This window comes from Notolepis coatsorum (genome assembly GCF_963971535.1).
Source record: "Notolepis coatsorum genome assembly, chromosome: 2".
NCBI classification, from domain to species: Eukaryota; Metazoa; Chordata; class Actinopteri; order Aulopiformes; family Paralepididae; genus Notolepis; species Notolepis coatsorum.
The window spans coordinates 86,860,034-86,874,977 of NC_140166.1; the positions used below are offsets into that span (position 1 = coordinate 86,860,034).

The 14,944-nt window shown below is 43.7% G+C and overlaps 1 protein-coding gene across 1 annotated transcript in view; it reads right to left on the reverse strand.

The window, feature by feature from the left end:
- Nucleotides 1–14,944, reverse strand: part of cemip (cell migration inducing hyaluronidase 1) — a gene marked incomplete at its 3' end in the record, with an annotated part of 220,520 nt that overhangs the window by 114,951 nt on the left and 90,625 nt on the right. The window contains 1 exon segment of the mRNA XM_084308248.1: nucleotides 2,462–2,653. Within this exon segment, the coding sequence (XP_084164374.1) occupies nucleotides 2,462–2,653 (192 nt within the window).

The window sequence follows — 14,944 nt, forward strand, 5'->3', positions numbered from 1 at the left end:
TAACTATGCCTGTGTTATAGTGATAGGGAGACTGTACAGTTGCGAATGCCGTCCTTCGGATTGAGACAATAAACCGACTGAATTTGGTTGTTAAAGAACCTAAGGCAAACAGCAGGGGGTTCTCCAACGCTCCTGGTCAAATTCCCAATCAGGTATCTGACATCAAGGCCACCTAATCAATCAATTCAGCCATTGTGTAGTGTGTTGTGTGCCTGGTGCCAGTGTCTGGCAGCCATTGAGTCTGCGTAGCCCAAGCTTGGGTGTGACACAGTGGTGGTGAAGGAGGCAATTACCACCCTACATAGTGAAGCACTTTGAGTGTCTAGAAAAATGCAATGATCATTCATATATTTATTATTTCCCAATCATATTATATTTTATATTATGTTCACTTTTATTTTGTATTCTTCCCAGTAATAAGTAGTGTAATTCGTACTCATTTGAGTAAAAGAATTGCGGTTACCAATATATAAAAATCATAATGAATACACCGCAAGAATATCTTTTGAATTTGATTTGATTTGATTTTCTAGGAGTCGCTGCCCCCCCCCCCAAGCTCAGCCTGCTCTTTCAAGTAAAATGTTCCACTGGGTTTTAAATGTCAAATCACAGAGAGACACCCTGGTCGGTTCCGCTCAAAAGCTGTGACAGTGAACAACAGTGGAGCGTGTGGTGTATGCTTAGTGAAGGGTAATGTCAGACTAACATTAAATATGTAGCCTGCAGTCACATTTCCAGTCAAAACACGCTTACAGCCTGCAGTCATTCTCCCATCACAAGGTGAACAGCTGGTAACTACGTTACCTGATTCACGGCTCATCCCGAAGCAAGAGGATCACAACTAAACAGATTACAGCTTCTCTCAATTCTCTAAACACATTCTCTGAAACTGTAGCTCGATTTCTCAAAACTCTACAAAACGTTCGGGAGGTAGAGCAGTCGTCTGGCAATCCGGAGGTTCCCGGTTCGATTCCCACTCCTCCCGGGCAGCGTGTCGATGTGTCCTTGAGCAAGACACTTAACCCCTAATTGCTCCCGATGAGCAGGTTGGCACCTTGCATGGTTGCCTCCGCTGTCGGTGTGTGAATGTGTGAGTGAATGGCTAAAATGTGAGTAACAAATTGTAAAGCGCTTTGGATAAAAGCGCTATATAAAAAAGCAGTCATTTACCATTTACCATTTACACACAAAGCACAGCAACACACAGTTATGTTGACAGAGACTATTCCGGCTAAACTCTGAGCTCAATTCCTTTGTTTTCACTCCAATACAACTTCTAAATCACGTGTTTTTAAAACCCTGAACACAACTTGCATCATTGAGCGCACTTTGTTCACCTGGAAAACACTGGCCTTCAAAATGGGACGAGCTAATTGCCAAGTAGATTAACTCACTTCTCACCTGTTTAAACTCAATTGGCAAAACACTACAATCATGTGTCAGAGCGTAAAAGAGGCCTCCATGTTGGGAAAATCATGTGTTTTTATTTGTATTTTTTGTGGGCCTCATATAACACGTTAAATATTTGCTTTGTTACCTATCATCACCTGATTTCCTCATGACATCCCCCAATGTAAGTCTAAACATGTTCTTACAGTACTATAGTGTTTTCATTTGACTTTACTTTACCTTTATAGGTAACAATGGTGCAGCAGCAAATAGACAGGATACTGTACATTTACAGTATGGCTCTGGGAAGCGGAGTTGTGAGTTTGTAGCTCATTGGATAGACACAATTTCCAGCGAGAGCTATTTCTCAGATTACTCGTTAAGAAACTGATTCCATCCCAGCTCATTTTAAGAAGTTACAGAATTGCAGCTAGGAACGTGTGACCCAAAGTACAACTTGGGTCAGATTATTATTATAATAATTTTTTTCATAAAGACCCAATCTGGGGCGCCCCAGTGGCAAACCACATAGCGCGCTCAGCCGCGACACGGCCGACCCGGGTTCGATTCCCGAACCCGTCGTTATTTGCCGAATGTCTTCCCCCCACTCTGTCTCCCATTCCTCCTCTGTCTCTCTCTACTGGACTGCCCAGTAGAAATAAAGCAATAAAACGTCAAAAAATTTATCTTTAAAAAATAAAGACCCAATCTGATCTTCAACAACTCATTGCATTCACATTTCTAGACGCTCAAAGCACTTTAGAATGTAGGGTGGAAATTGCCTCCGTCACCACCACTGTGTAGCACCCAACCTTGAGCTACGCAGGCTCAATGGCTGCCATACAACTGGCACCAGTTGGGGAACCCCATACTCTTTGAGATAGGTTCCCTGGGTTCTTACAACATCTTATAATCAGAGTCATATTATATTCGGGTCAATACTGTAGGCAGCCACTGATCTTGACCTGTGACAACATTGCCATGGTATATATAGACATTCTGCTATAGCATTACACACAGAGGTTGGTGTCTTATGGTAACATCACGGAGGTCATCACAGTGTTTTCCTCACCTTGGACCTTGACCTGGTTAGGCGAGCAGGTAGGACAGGGCAGCACGGTGAACTCCTCCGCTTGGTGCATGGAGTAGTCGGTGCTGGACACCACCACCCGGTCCCCAGAGGACCAGCCCTCCGCCTGCTCGTCCAGCTCCAGGACACTGCTGTTGGACACCAGGTCGATGGAGATGGACGCCTGGGGACGTACTGGGAGCAAAGAGAGACACAGAGTCAGTCATGTTTTACAGATAACGCTCTTCGGTCTCCTCACCTGTTTATAGAATGTCCTTTGCAGGATGCAAATAAACGACAAGATGTGAGGTTTGGGCTATCGCGCATTTGTTCACACCCGGGATTTATGGCTGCAATTCAAGAACAGAATGGCCATTCCTCCATAATTTATAGATACGTTAATGAAAGGATTCGGGAAGATGCGAGTCATTATGTCTGACTGGGACATTCTGTTCGTTGGGAGGAAGACAAAAAATTCAGAATCAATTATTCCCAGCATGCCACAAAATCAATAATATGACCGGCCGAAAAAGAGGTGACAAACCATATTATCCCTCAGACGAACCATTACTTTAAGATGAAATAAGATAACTTAAATCGCATAGCATAACATAAGATAACACAATAACATAACCTAACACAACACAACGCAACTCAACACAACACAACACAACACAGCTGTGTCCTTGTAGTAATAGGGTAAGACATAAAGACAGCAGATAAGACGTATGAATCCCCCGCAGGCCCAGAGAGCCGTCTGTAAACAGAGGCTTAAGGAGCGGCGTGGTGCGCGGCTCCCGCTGTCATTAGAGGCTGTGAGAAAGCTGCTGGAGCGTGGTGTTCCCTCTCTAATGTTCAAGCCCCTTTTTCAGCTTTCAGCACACACTGAGCAGTAAGAGTGAGTGCTGTGGGGGAGACCAGAGTCTGATTCATTACCACTGGAAATGAGGAGGAAGAACACAGCACTACAAAACCAGCACTCAACAAACACATAGCCCGACGTCACTGACACACATTAATAACACATTAAAGGTATGTTTATCTTATTATTATTAACTAATATTAATATAAACAACAATGATAATAACAATAACAACAACAACAATACTAATAATAATAATAATAATAATAATAATAATAATAATAATAACAACACTAACAATAATAACAACAATAACAATTATCATACTAATAACAATAATATGAATAATAAGAATACATGGGATTTATAAAACACTTTCAAACAACTCAAAGTCGCTTTACAGTAACTAGACAGAGAGGAGGGCATATATTGTTTTTGTACTTTGCATTGTGTTTCTCCCATCACATTATTTCGCATGTTGGTATTTTTATATAACCCCCCCCGCCCCCCCTCTGAGACACACACACACACACACACCACACACACACCACACAACACACACACACACACACACACACACACACACACACACACACACACACACACACACACACACACACACACACACACACACACACACACACACACACACACACACACACACCACACACACACACACACACACACACACACACACACACACACACACACACACACACACACACACACACACACACACACACACACACACACCACACACACACACACACACACACACACACACACACACACACACACACACACACACACACACACACACACACACACACACACACACACACACACACACACACACACACACACACACACACACACACACACACACACACACACACACACACACACACACACACACACACACACACACACACACACCACACACACACACACACACACACACACACACACACACACACACACACACACACACACACACACACACACACACACACACACACACACACACACACACACACACCACACACACACACACACACACACACACACACACACACACACACACACACACACACACACACACACACACACACACACTTACAAATGGTTTCTCCCACTATGAGCCGAAGACGTTCACACTGCCTGACCCCATGTCAGTTATGTTGTGCACAGCTCGGTTCGCTTTGGAACAGAAAAACAACATGGCTTTCCAATGAAAACAGAACACAATAGAACTTCAAAGGCTGTACTACAGCACTACTGACTCAATGCCCGGAGAGAGAGAGGTCACGGACTGTGAGCGCAAAGTTCTCATAGTCACTAGATGTTGCATTGAATCCAGAAAGTGACACCATTTCTTGATACAAAGGCTGTGGAGCATGTCATGGACCAGTCACAATGGTCTATACTAACAGGCTTCTATACTAACATGCTTCTATAGGCCCTGTAGAGACAAAGTATGTTTTACTAAACCCTTTTCAGCTCGCAAAAAAACAGGACTATACAGCACATCCACTTGTTACTTTTCCCTGGTTCCAGCTAACTAGACTGTGGTGCTGTGGAGACCTTGACTATATGAACTTTCACACTTGCATAGCTCTGTGGACATACAGTAACCAGCAGACACCTCACAGCTCTGTGGACATACAGTAACCAGCAGACACCTCACAGCTCTGTGGACATACAGTAACCAGCAGACACCTCACAGCTCTGTGGACATACAGTAACCAGCAGACACCTCACAGCTCTGTGGACATACAGTAACCAGCAGACACCTCACAGCTCTGTGGACATACAGTAACCAGCAGACACCTCACAGCTCTGTGGACATACAGTAACCAGCAGACACCTCACAGCTCTGTGGACATACAGTAACCAGCAGACACCTCACAGCTCTGTGGACTTTTTTGTGGCAACGATTTCACAGTATCTCACCAAGTTGTGGACTTCCATTACATGTATATCTCTTTCTAATTGAAAACAGTGCCAACTAATGTGATACTCTCTCCTAGCCACCAACTGCTTCGCCAAAGATGGCCACTCAAGCAACCCAAAAGAAAACGCTGTCTTCCATAATGCAACACTCTTAAAGTGAAACCGTACAATTGCAACACACTGCTTTCAAACATGCCTTAACATTTGGCATGTCCACAGCGCAATGTACGAGAATTCATTCTCTCCACTGACACATGCCTTCTCTACTTGAACGACCACATCAAACAAGAGGTGGACGCGGGCAAATACTGCGGCATGGTCATGCTGGACCTACAAAAGGCCTTCGACACTGTCAATCACACCATTCTGATTGACAAGCTAAAAGCAATTGGTTTTGATAGTTTATCAGTGAGCTGGATACAATCCTACCTGGAGGGGAGAGAACAGATGGTGGAAGTAAACGGTACCCTATCCCCCCCCCCTCACAGTGAGCTGTGGTGTTCCACAAGGAAGCATACTAGGACCGCTACTATTCCTAATTTATGCAAATTACATGTCGTCAGCTTGTGACTGCAACTTGTTCCTGTTTGCGGACGACTCAGCCTGCTGGTCTCTGACAAGAACAAGTTACAGGTTGAAAAAGCCCTCAGCTCGGAACTAGGCAAAATCTGCATATGGCTCCCCGACAACAAACTATCATTACACATGGGCAAAACAGAGTCCATTCTCTTCGGTTCAAATAACAAACTCAGCAAGACCGACGGCTTCTCGGTTACAGTGGGTGACAATATTATCACAAGGAAAGATGAAATTACCTACCTGGGTTCCATCCTAGAGGCTAATCTTTCCTGTGACAAAATGGCATCCAATGTAATAAAAAAAGTCAACCAACGAACGCGATTCTTGTACCGGATCTCCTCTCTGGTAAACAAGAATACCCTGAAGACTCTAGCAGGAGCACTCATTCAAGGGTACTACGACTATGCTTGCACCTCATGGTACCAAAGCACCTCAAAGGCACTAAAAAACAAATTACAAACATCTCAAAACAAACTGGTCAGACTACTACTTGACCTGACTCCTAGAACCCACCTCACCCCTGCCCACTTTGACAACCTAGGATGGCTTAGAGTAAGCCACAGAGTACAGCAACTTGCAATGGGCCTGGTCTACAAGATACACTACGCGACCAAGGTACCCATGTACATGTCAAAATACTTCCCAAAGGTCAGTGAATACCACGATCACAACACCAGAGGGAGCTCCACAAATCATGTAAAACCCAGATTCGGCTCAAACAAGGACTAAACACGTTTCGCAATTATGCCACATCAATGTGGAACGCCCTGCCTAAAGCTGTAAAGGAATGTGAATCACTACCCACTTTCAAAAACACTCTCAAAAAACACCTACGTGAGACTGCAATTCGAAACTGGCCCCTACAAATGTCCTAACCTAGTTGTACAGTAAATGACCAAGTAAGGCTTTGTCAATATTCCAATGTACAGTGTAAAATGTGTGTGTGTCCCCTACCCAACCCCCCCCCCCCCCCACCTCCAATGTACAGCCCTCACCCAACCCACCCAACCCCACCCCACCCAACCAACCTCCTCCAATGTACAGTTTCTACGCCAAATGTATATACACTCCTTTTCTGGACACTTTTGTATCACAAACAGTACTGTATTTGCAAATCTGATATGTCATAAATGTATAGATGTAGCAGTACTGTCTATCTGTATGTCATGTATGTCATATATGTTATGATGAATTGAAAATGGGGGACCCTGATGTAAACAAGACGAAAGTCTTTCTCTGGTCTGCATCCCCTTAACAATTGTATGTATTGAGCTGTACTGTACTGTACCCATTCTGCAATCTGTTAATAAACTTTTCAATCAATCATCAAACTCTGAGAAACTTATTTTTGGACCAGAGACCCGCGATGCTGCACCAAAGAAAGGCCTGGTCGGTTCAGCTAACAGTTGGTTCAGCTAACAGTTGGTTCAGCTAACAGTTGGTTCAGCTAACAGTTGGTTCAGCTAACAGTTGGTTCAGCTAACAGTTGGTTCAACTAACAGTTGGTTCAGCTAACAGTTGGTTCAGCTAACAGTTGGTTCAACTAACAGTTGGTTCAGCTAACAGTTGGTTTAGCTAACAGTCAGTTTGGCTAATGGTCGGTTCAGCTAACGGTCGGTTCAGCTAATGGTCGGTTCAGCTAACGGTCGGTTCAGCTAACGGTCGGTTCAGCTAACAGTTAGCGTTTGAAAGGAGGTTCAGCATCAACACACCCACCGCCTGCAGCTCTTCTACAACTAAGCAATGTGTTTAATTCACTTAATGATGCCAACACCAGCCTTGGGTTTCATGATTATTACCCAAAAATGTTGACCGATTTTCGGGTCTGTCTGAATTTATTCGGTAAGAGTGGAGTGTGTGTATTTCAAATTATGCTCTAATGATGCACAGTGTGGTGGCGTGTGTGAGAGTGTGTGAGAGAGAGAAACTGAGAGAGAGAGAGAGCAAGAGAGAGAGAGAGAGAGAGAGAGAGAGATAATCTTATAATGCAGGACCTCTTTAGGGGGTCTTTAATCGGCATGCAACGAACTGGACATGCAATTGGAGCGGCACACACACACGGGATGCACACACACACACACACACATGCATTGTCTTTTTCTCAGTCGCCGATGCTATAGAGTCTCTGCGCCTAACCCATCCCGTCGTCCTTCCCCCCATGGGCAGCCGGGAGCAGATAGGGCGTCAACGTGAGCCGCGCCCCGGGGACCAATCTAAGTGCTCCTGTCCGTCTTCGTCAAGGACGTCACAGGGTTAGCGATCTGTTGTTGTGAATGTTTTTCCATTGGGTTTATCTTATCGGGGGGGAAACCCTTGCGAGCACGGGGAGAACATGCAAACTCCACACAGAAAGGCCTGGGAGATACCCCACCTGGGTACCTGGCATCATGGAAACCTGGTCCCCAAGCGGGAATCGAACCCTGGACCTCCTTGCTGTGAGGCGACAGTGTTAACCACTACACCACCGTGCCGATAGAGAGAGAGAGAGAGTGTGTGTGTGTGTGTGTGTGTGTGTGTGTGTGTGTGTGTGTGTGTGTGTGTGTGTGTGTGTGTGTGTGTGTGTGTGTGTGTGTGTGTGTGTGTGTCTGTGTGTGTGTGTGAATGAATGAATGAATGAATGAAAACTTTATTTAACAGATGGGTACAATACAGTACGGCTCAATACACACAATTGTTAAGGGGCTGCAGACCAGATAAAGACATTTGTCTTGCTTACATCAGGGTCTCCCATTTTCAATTCATATGACATTTATGACATACACAACATACATGTGTGTGTGTGTGTGTGTGTGTGTGTGTGTGTGTGTGTGTGTGTGTGGTGTGTGTGTGTGTGTGTGTGTGTGCGTGCGTGCGTGCGTGTGTGCGTGCGTGCGTGTGTGCGTGCGTGCGTGCGTGTGTGCGTGCGTGCGTGTGCGTCTGTGTGTGTGTGAAAGAGAGAGACTTTGCTTTGAATTTGGAGCCGGCTTGGTGTGTCGGTTGTTGGCGGTGAAACTCATTATCAAGCATTTACATCATAGAGTACGTTCTGTAACGGCCCCAATTAGATTTACTCTGACTCTTGGTGGGGGGGGGGGGGGGGGGTAAGAAAATAATTAAATGTTCCGGAGGGCAGTTGATTTAAATAAATTATAAATCACATTTTGAAGATTGTTTGGAGTGCAAATCACTCTTTCTGGGCTCCAAACTCTCTGTCATCATTGCCATGCGGTTGTTGTTGAATTAGTGGCTGTTTGTGTCTTGAGGAATAGGCTTGCGTTTGATTTTCAGTCCACTATGAAATTAAAGTGACGTCAAGTCTACTTTATTTTATCCCTATCGACGCTTCGTTTTAGAAATGATCAGCACCCTGCTTACTTTACACAATGTTGTTGTAACCTAACCTAACAGAACCTAACTCTAAGCTGACCTACAGAACTTAACCCTAACCAAACCTAATCTAACTTAATAGAATCGAATCTAACAAACATAAGCCTAACCAAACCTTATCGAACCCAACCCAAACCTAACAGAACCTAACCTAACAGAACCCTAACCTAACCTAACAGAACCGAACTCTACCCTCACCTAACCTAACATGACCGTAACCTAATTTTACCTAACCTAATCTAACAGAACCGTAACCGCTCCCCGCCTACCTCCGGTCAATGGTCTCTAAATACACACCCTCAAGACCCCTCCGCTCTACATCTTCTGTCCACCCTCAGACCTACTCCTGTCCGAGCTCCGAGACGGTCATCAAAGAGAAGCAGCCTATTCTCTGTCCTTGCCCCACAACGGTGGAACAAACTTCCCACAACAGTCGAAACCAAGGGGGGGGGGGGGGGGGGGGGGGGGAACCTAACCCTAACCTTCTTACTGTCTTCTACTATCATGCACTGTTCCACAGAATAATCGTCCTTGCCTATATTACTACCTACTATACTAATGTGTTTTACTACTATGCACTCAACACTGCAGCAGCACACCAAGTTTCAACACTGTTTGATGAACATTGTTACTCAGCTGAAAGAGTTGTACCCTTCCTGCTGACTTGTTGTACAGAACTAGTAAGTTGCGTTGGAAAAAAAGGGTAAGCTAAATGATTAAATGTAAAAATGTACATGTAACCCTAACCATAGCCATAACCTAACAGACCGTAACCTAACAGAATGTAAACCTAATTATAACCAAGCAGAACCTAACCTAACCTAACAGAACCTAACCCTAACCCTAACTCTAACCCTAACATAACTAAAAAGGATCCTATAATATTAGTTGGAAGGAGTCACTGTAGTAGTAACAGCTGGTTCTGGTGTGGTTCTGGTGTGGTTCTGGTGTGGTTCTGGTGTGGTTCTGGTGTGGTTCGCCTGTTCTATTCTCCATCCATCTATCATCCATTGCAACACTATATTATCACCGACATCCGAGTTGGGGGATCCCCCCTTTGAACAGCCCATCTGAGGTTTCTCTCCTCCACGTCGCCTGTGGTGCTTTTTTCCCCTTCTTCCTATTGCTAGGTTTTTAGTGAGTTGTTCCTTATCTTCATTGGGGGAAAGTCTGGGCGTTTTGCATATTTGGATTTTATGGTGTTTTTTTTTGTTGTTTATCTTTTGTGATGTTTCTTCTTGACTTGTACAAGAAGACTTGAACAGCCCATGGTGGCTATTCCATGTAATCTCGGGCTATACAAATACATTTGATTTGATTTGGTTCAGAGTGTGTTGGCACTGGTAGCCTTGTGTTCTTTGTTGTCTTCAGTATGGCACTGCACCAAACCGCTGTACCAGCAACCAAATGAAACCAAAACGTTCTCTAGACTGCATCAACAACCAAATGAAACCAAAACGTTCTCTAGACTGCATCAACAACCAAATGAAACCAAAACGTTCTCTAGACTGCATCAACAACCAAATGAAACCAAAACGTTCTCTAGACTGCATCAACAACCAAATGAAACCAAAACGTTCTCTAGACTGCATCAACAACCAAATGAAACCAAAACGTTCTCTAGACTGCATCAACAACCAAATGAAACCAAAACGTTCTCTAGACTGCATCAACAACCAAATGAAACCAAAACGTTCTCTAGACTGCATCAACAACCAAATGAAACCAAAACGTTCTCTAGACTGCATCAACAACCAAATGAAACCAAAACGTTCTCTAGACTGCATCAACAACCAAATGAAACCAAAACGTTCTCTAGACTGCATCAACAACCAAATGAAACCAAAACGTTATCTAGACTGCATCAACAACCAAATGAAAGAGAGAGAGAGAGAGAGAGAGAGAGAGAGAGAGAGAGAGAGAGAGAGAGAGAGAGAGAGAGAGAGAGAGAGAGAGAGAGAGAGAGAGAGAGAGAGAGAGAGAGAGAGATAGTGTTGTGGGTCGGCCAGAGTCACCTGGGCCCTATTCCCCGTACCTGGTTCAACTAAGTCGATCAAATGTCCCATTATCCAGATTCAATTAACGGGATGTTTGAATCCATGCTTTCCCTGTTCCTCGAAGGTGGATTCAGACTCGTTAATTCGAACCAGACTTGATACTCAGGATCAGTGCACGCGGCCGCCTCACCTGAAAAGACAGCAAGTGTCGATCGCAGAAATCCTGATTTTCTAACAGCATTGATTGATTGATTGATTGATTGATTTAAAACTTTATTAACAGATTGCAGAATGGGTACAATACAGTACGGCTCAATAGCCTCGCCGACAAGTTAAATAACGACTAACAGTGGGATGGGAGAAAAATCGGAAAAAGGGGGGGGGGGATAAATAAATAAAAAAAACTACATAGTGTGTGTCGCGATAGCGAGCGCCGTATCCGTATAACTATGACGTGCATTATTTAGGACAAAGTAAATTCATAGGCTGAATATGATTCATATTATTTTACATTTCAAAAGCCCCCTCTAGAAGAACGAAGCACAAAAACATAATTCAGAATGGTATAAATGGGATCTAGACTGTGAGAATTATTTCAGGAAGGGAGCTGGCATTTCTTTGCGAGGGTGTGGCCGCCATGCAGGTTATCCAGCTAACTGAACTTAAGCCTGCGCTGGAGCAGGTTCAAACTTTCTGATCTGTTACCATGGTGATTTAGACAATCCGACGTCGGGGAACGGAATGTTCTGGCTTAAGGCAAGCTATGCTGAAAATGATCCGGCTAACTCAGTTAGCCAGGTACGAGGAACAGGGCCCAGCACTCCCCTGCCCTCTGAAAAAACCCTCAGCACGGAACTAGGCAAAATCTGCATATGGCTCGCTGATAACAAACTATCATTACACATGGGCAAAACAGAGTCCATTCTCTTCGGTTCAAATAACAAACTCAGCAAGACCGACGGATTCTCAGTTACAGTGGGTGACAATATTGTCACAAGGAAAGACGAAATTACCTACCTGGGTTCCATCCTAGAGGCAAATCTTTCCTGTGACAAAATGGCATCCAATGTAATAAAAAAAGTCAACCAACGAACTAGATTCTTGTACCGGATCTCCTCTCTGGTAAACAAGAATACCCTGAAGACTCTGGCAGGAGCACTCATTCAAGGGTACTATGACTATGCGTGCACCTCATGGTACCAAAGCACCTCAAAGGCGCTTAAAACAAAATTACAAACATCACAAAACAAACTGGTCAGACTACTACTTGACCTGAACCCCAGAACCCACCTCACCCCTGCCCACTTTGCCAACCTAGGATGGCTTAGAGTAGACGACAGAGTACAGCAACTTGCAATGGGCCTGGTCTACAAGATACACTATACGACCGGGGTGCCCATGTACATGTCAAAATACTTCCCAAAGGTCAGTGAATACCACAACCACTACACCAGAGGAAGCTCAACAAATCATGTTAAACCCAGATTCGGCTCAAACAAGGGACTAAACACGTTTCGCAATTATGCCACAACAATGTGGAACGCCCTACCCAAAGCTGTAAAGGAATGTGAATCCCTGCCCACATTCAAAACCGCCCTTAAAGAGCACCTACGGGAGGCTGCAATTCGAAACTGGCCACCGTAAATGCCCAAAACCCCCACCACCTCCTAATAGACAGTCTCCTCCCCACCGCATGTATATATTCCCTCCCCGCCGTATGTATATTTCCCTCCCACCCACCCACCCCCTCCTAATGTACAGTCCCCTCCCCATCATATGTATATACTCTGTCAGGATCTAGGGGTAACAGTACTGTATATTTGAATACCGCCTATGTCACAAATGTATCAGTACTAAATACCTATATGTCCCTATGCCATAAATGTCATGTATGTTGTGTATGTCATAAATGTCTATATGAATTGAAAATGGGGGACCCTGATGGAAACAAGACAAACGTCTTTCTCAGGTCTGCATCCCCTTAACAATTGTATGTATTGAGCCGTACTGTATTGTACCCATTCTGCAATCTGTTAAATAAAGTTTTCATTCATTCATTCATTCACTCTACCTCTGCGTACGCACAGCACGGGCTGCGGCGCACCTGCACACAATCAGCGCAATCAGCTGTCGACACACCTGCCGCTAATGAGGAACCTGCGCTACAAGAACCATGCCAGCCAGACCTGCAACACGTTCCCAGAACGTAATTAGAACTCATAGGTACAAGTCATAGAGATTATTGATTGCTCTTCTCACCCCACGTATCCCATAGAAACTGTCTTCCCCCTAAAACACATAGTCTTACATTTCGCATACATAGGTTAGATACTTGGCTTTGCCAAGAGAGGTCTGGAGTTATTCACAGTATAACAAGTTAAATTAAAACTAAATTCCAACCCACACATCAGACCAGAACAAAATATGTAAACACAGTGCAATACGGGCTCTTTTGCCTAGCAGTCACTGTTTGACTGCATTACAAATTCTACGTTTAAAGTGCTTTAAAGTACTTAAAAGACTTAAAATAAAATAATAATAATAATAATAATAATAATAATAATAATAATAATAATAATAATAATAATAATAATAATAATAATAATAATAATAATAATAATAATAATAATAATAATAATAATAATCTGCCAGTAACATGAGACATTTCAACTTGATTCTGTGTGACTTAAATAATTATTAGTTTGTCAAATAACAATAATAAATACAGATCACTATACCTGTTTAATATGGCCCTTGTTTTGGGGAAAGGATATTCTTGTAACAGCAAGATGTAAAGTATTCATCATGATATTGTTCTTACACAACATGAGAGAAAGAGTGAGTGAGTGAGTGAGTGAGTGAGTGAGTGAGTGAGTGAGTGAGTGAGTGAGTGAGTGAGTGAGTGAGTGAGTGAGTGAGTGAGTGAGTGAGTGAGTGAGTGAGTGAGTGAGTGAGTGAGTGAGTGAGTGAGTGAGTGAGTTTTGGGCCCACTGTCTTTTTGTGAATGCATCACATCTAACATGATTTGACTTGTTAAAATGGAGATTTGTTTGCAGTGCAGCTGAGGAATGTGTCATCATGTTCCATGGTCTAACTGTTAAATGCAATCTACTGACAGATGACAGTAATGTTATTAGTGACCGTTCATGGTACACCCGTGTGGTTACTGAGAGAGAGAGAGAGAGAGAGAGAGAGAGAGAGAGAGAGAGAGAGAGAGAGAGAGAGAGAGAGAGAGAGAGAGAGAGAGAGAGAGAGAGATAGAGAGAGAGAGAGAGAGAGAGAGAGAGAGAGAAGGATGCAGACAGATAGATACATAGTTAGAGAGAGAGAGAGAAAGCGAGAGAGATATAGAGAGAGAGAAAGAGAGAAGGATGCAGACAGATAGAGACAGAGTTAGAGAGAGATACATAGTTAGAGAGAGAGAGAGAAAGCGAGAGAGAGATATAGAGAGAGAGAAAGAGAGAAGGATGCAGACAGATAGAGACAGAGTTAGAGAGAGAGGGATATAGAGAAAGAGAGAGACAGAGAAAGAAAGAGAGAAGGATGCAGACAGAGAGAGACAGAGTTAGAGAGAGAGAGAGAGAGAGATAGAGTCTCAGTCTCACTGCCTCCAAAATAAATATTACAATCAATCAAATCATCAAACAACGTCAAGCATCTTACTTGGAACATTGGCACAATGAAGCCGAAACAAGTCAATTATAAAGCTACCGGTATTTGAGCCTAAAA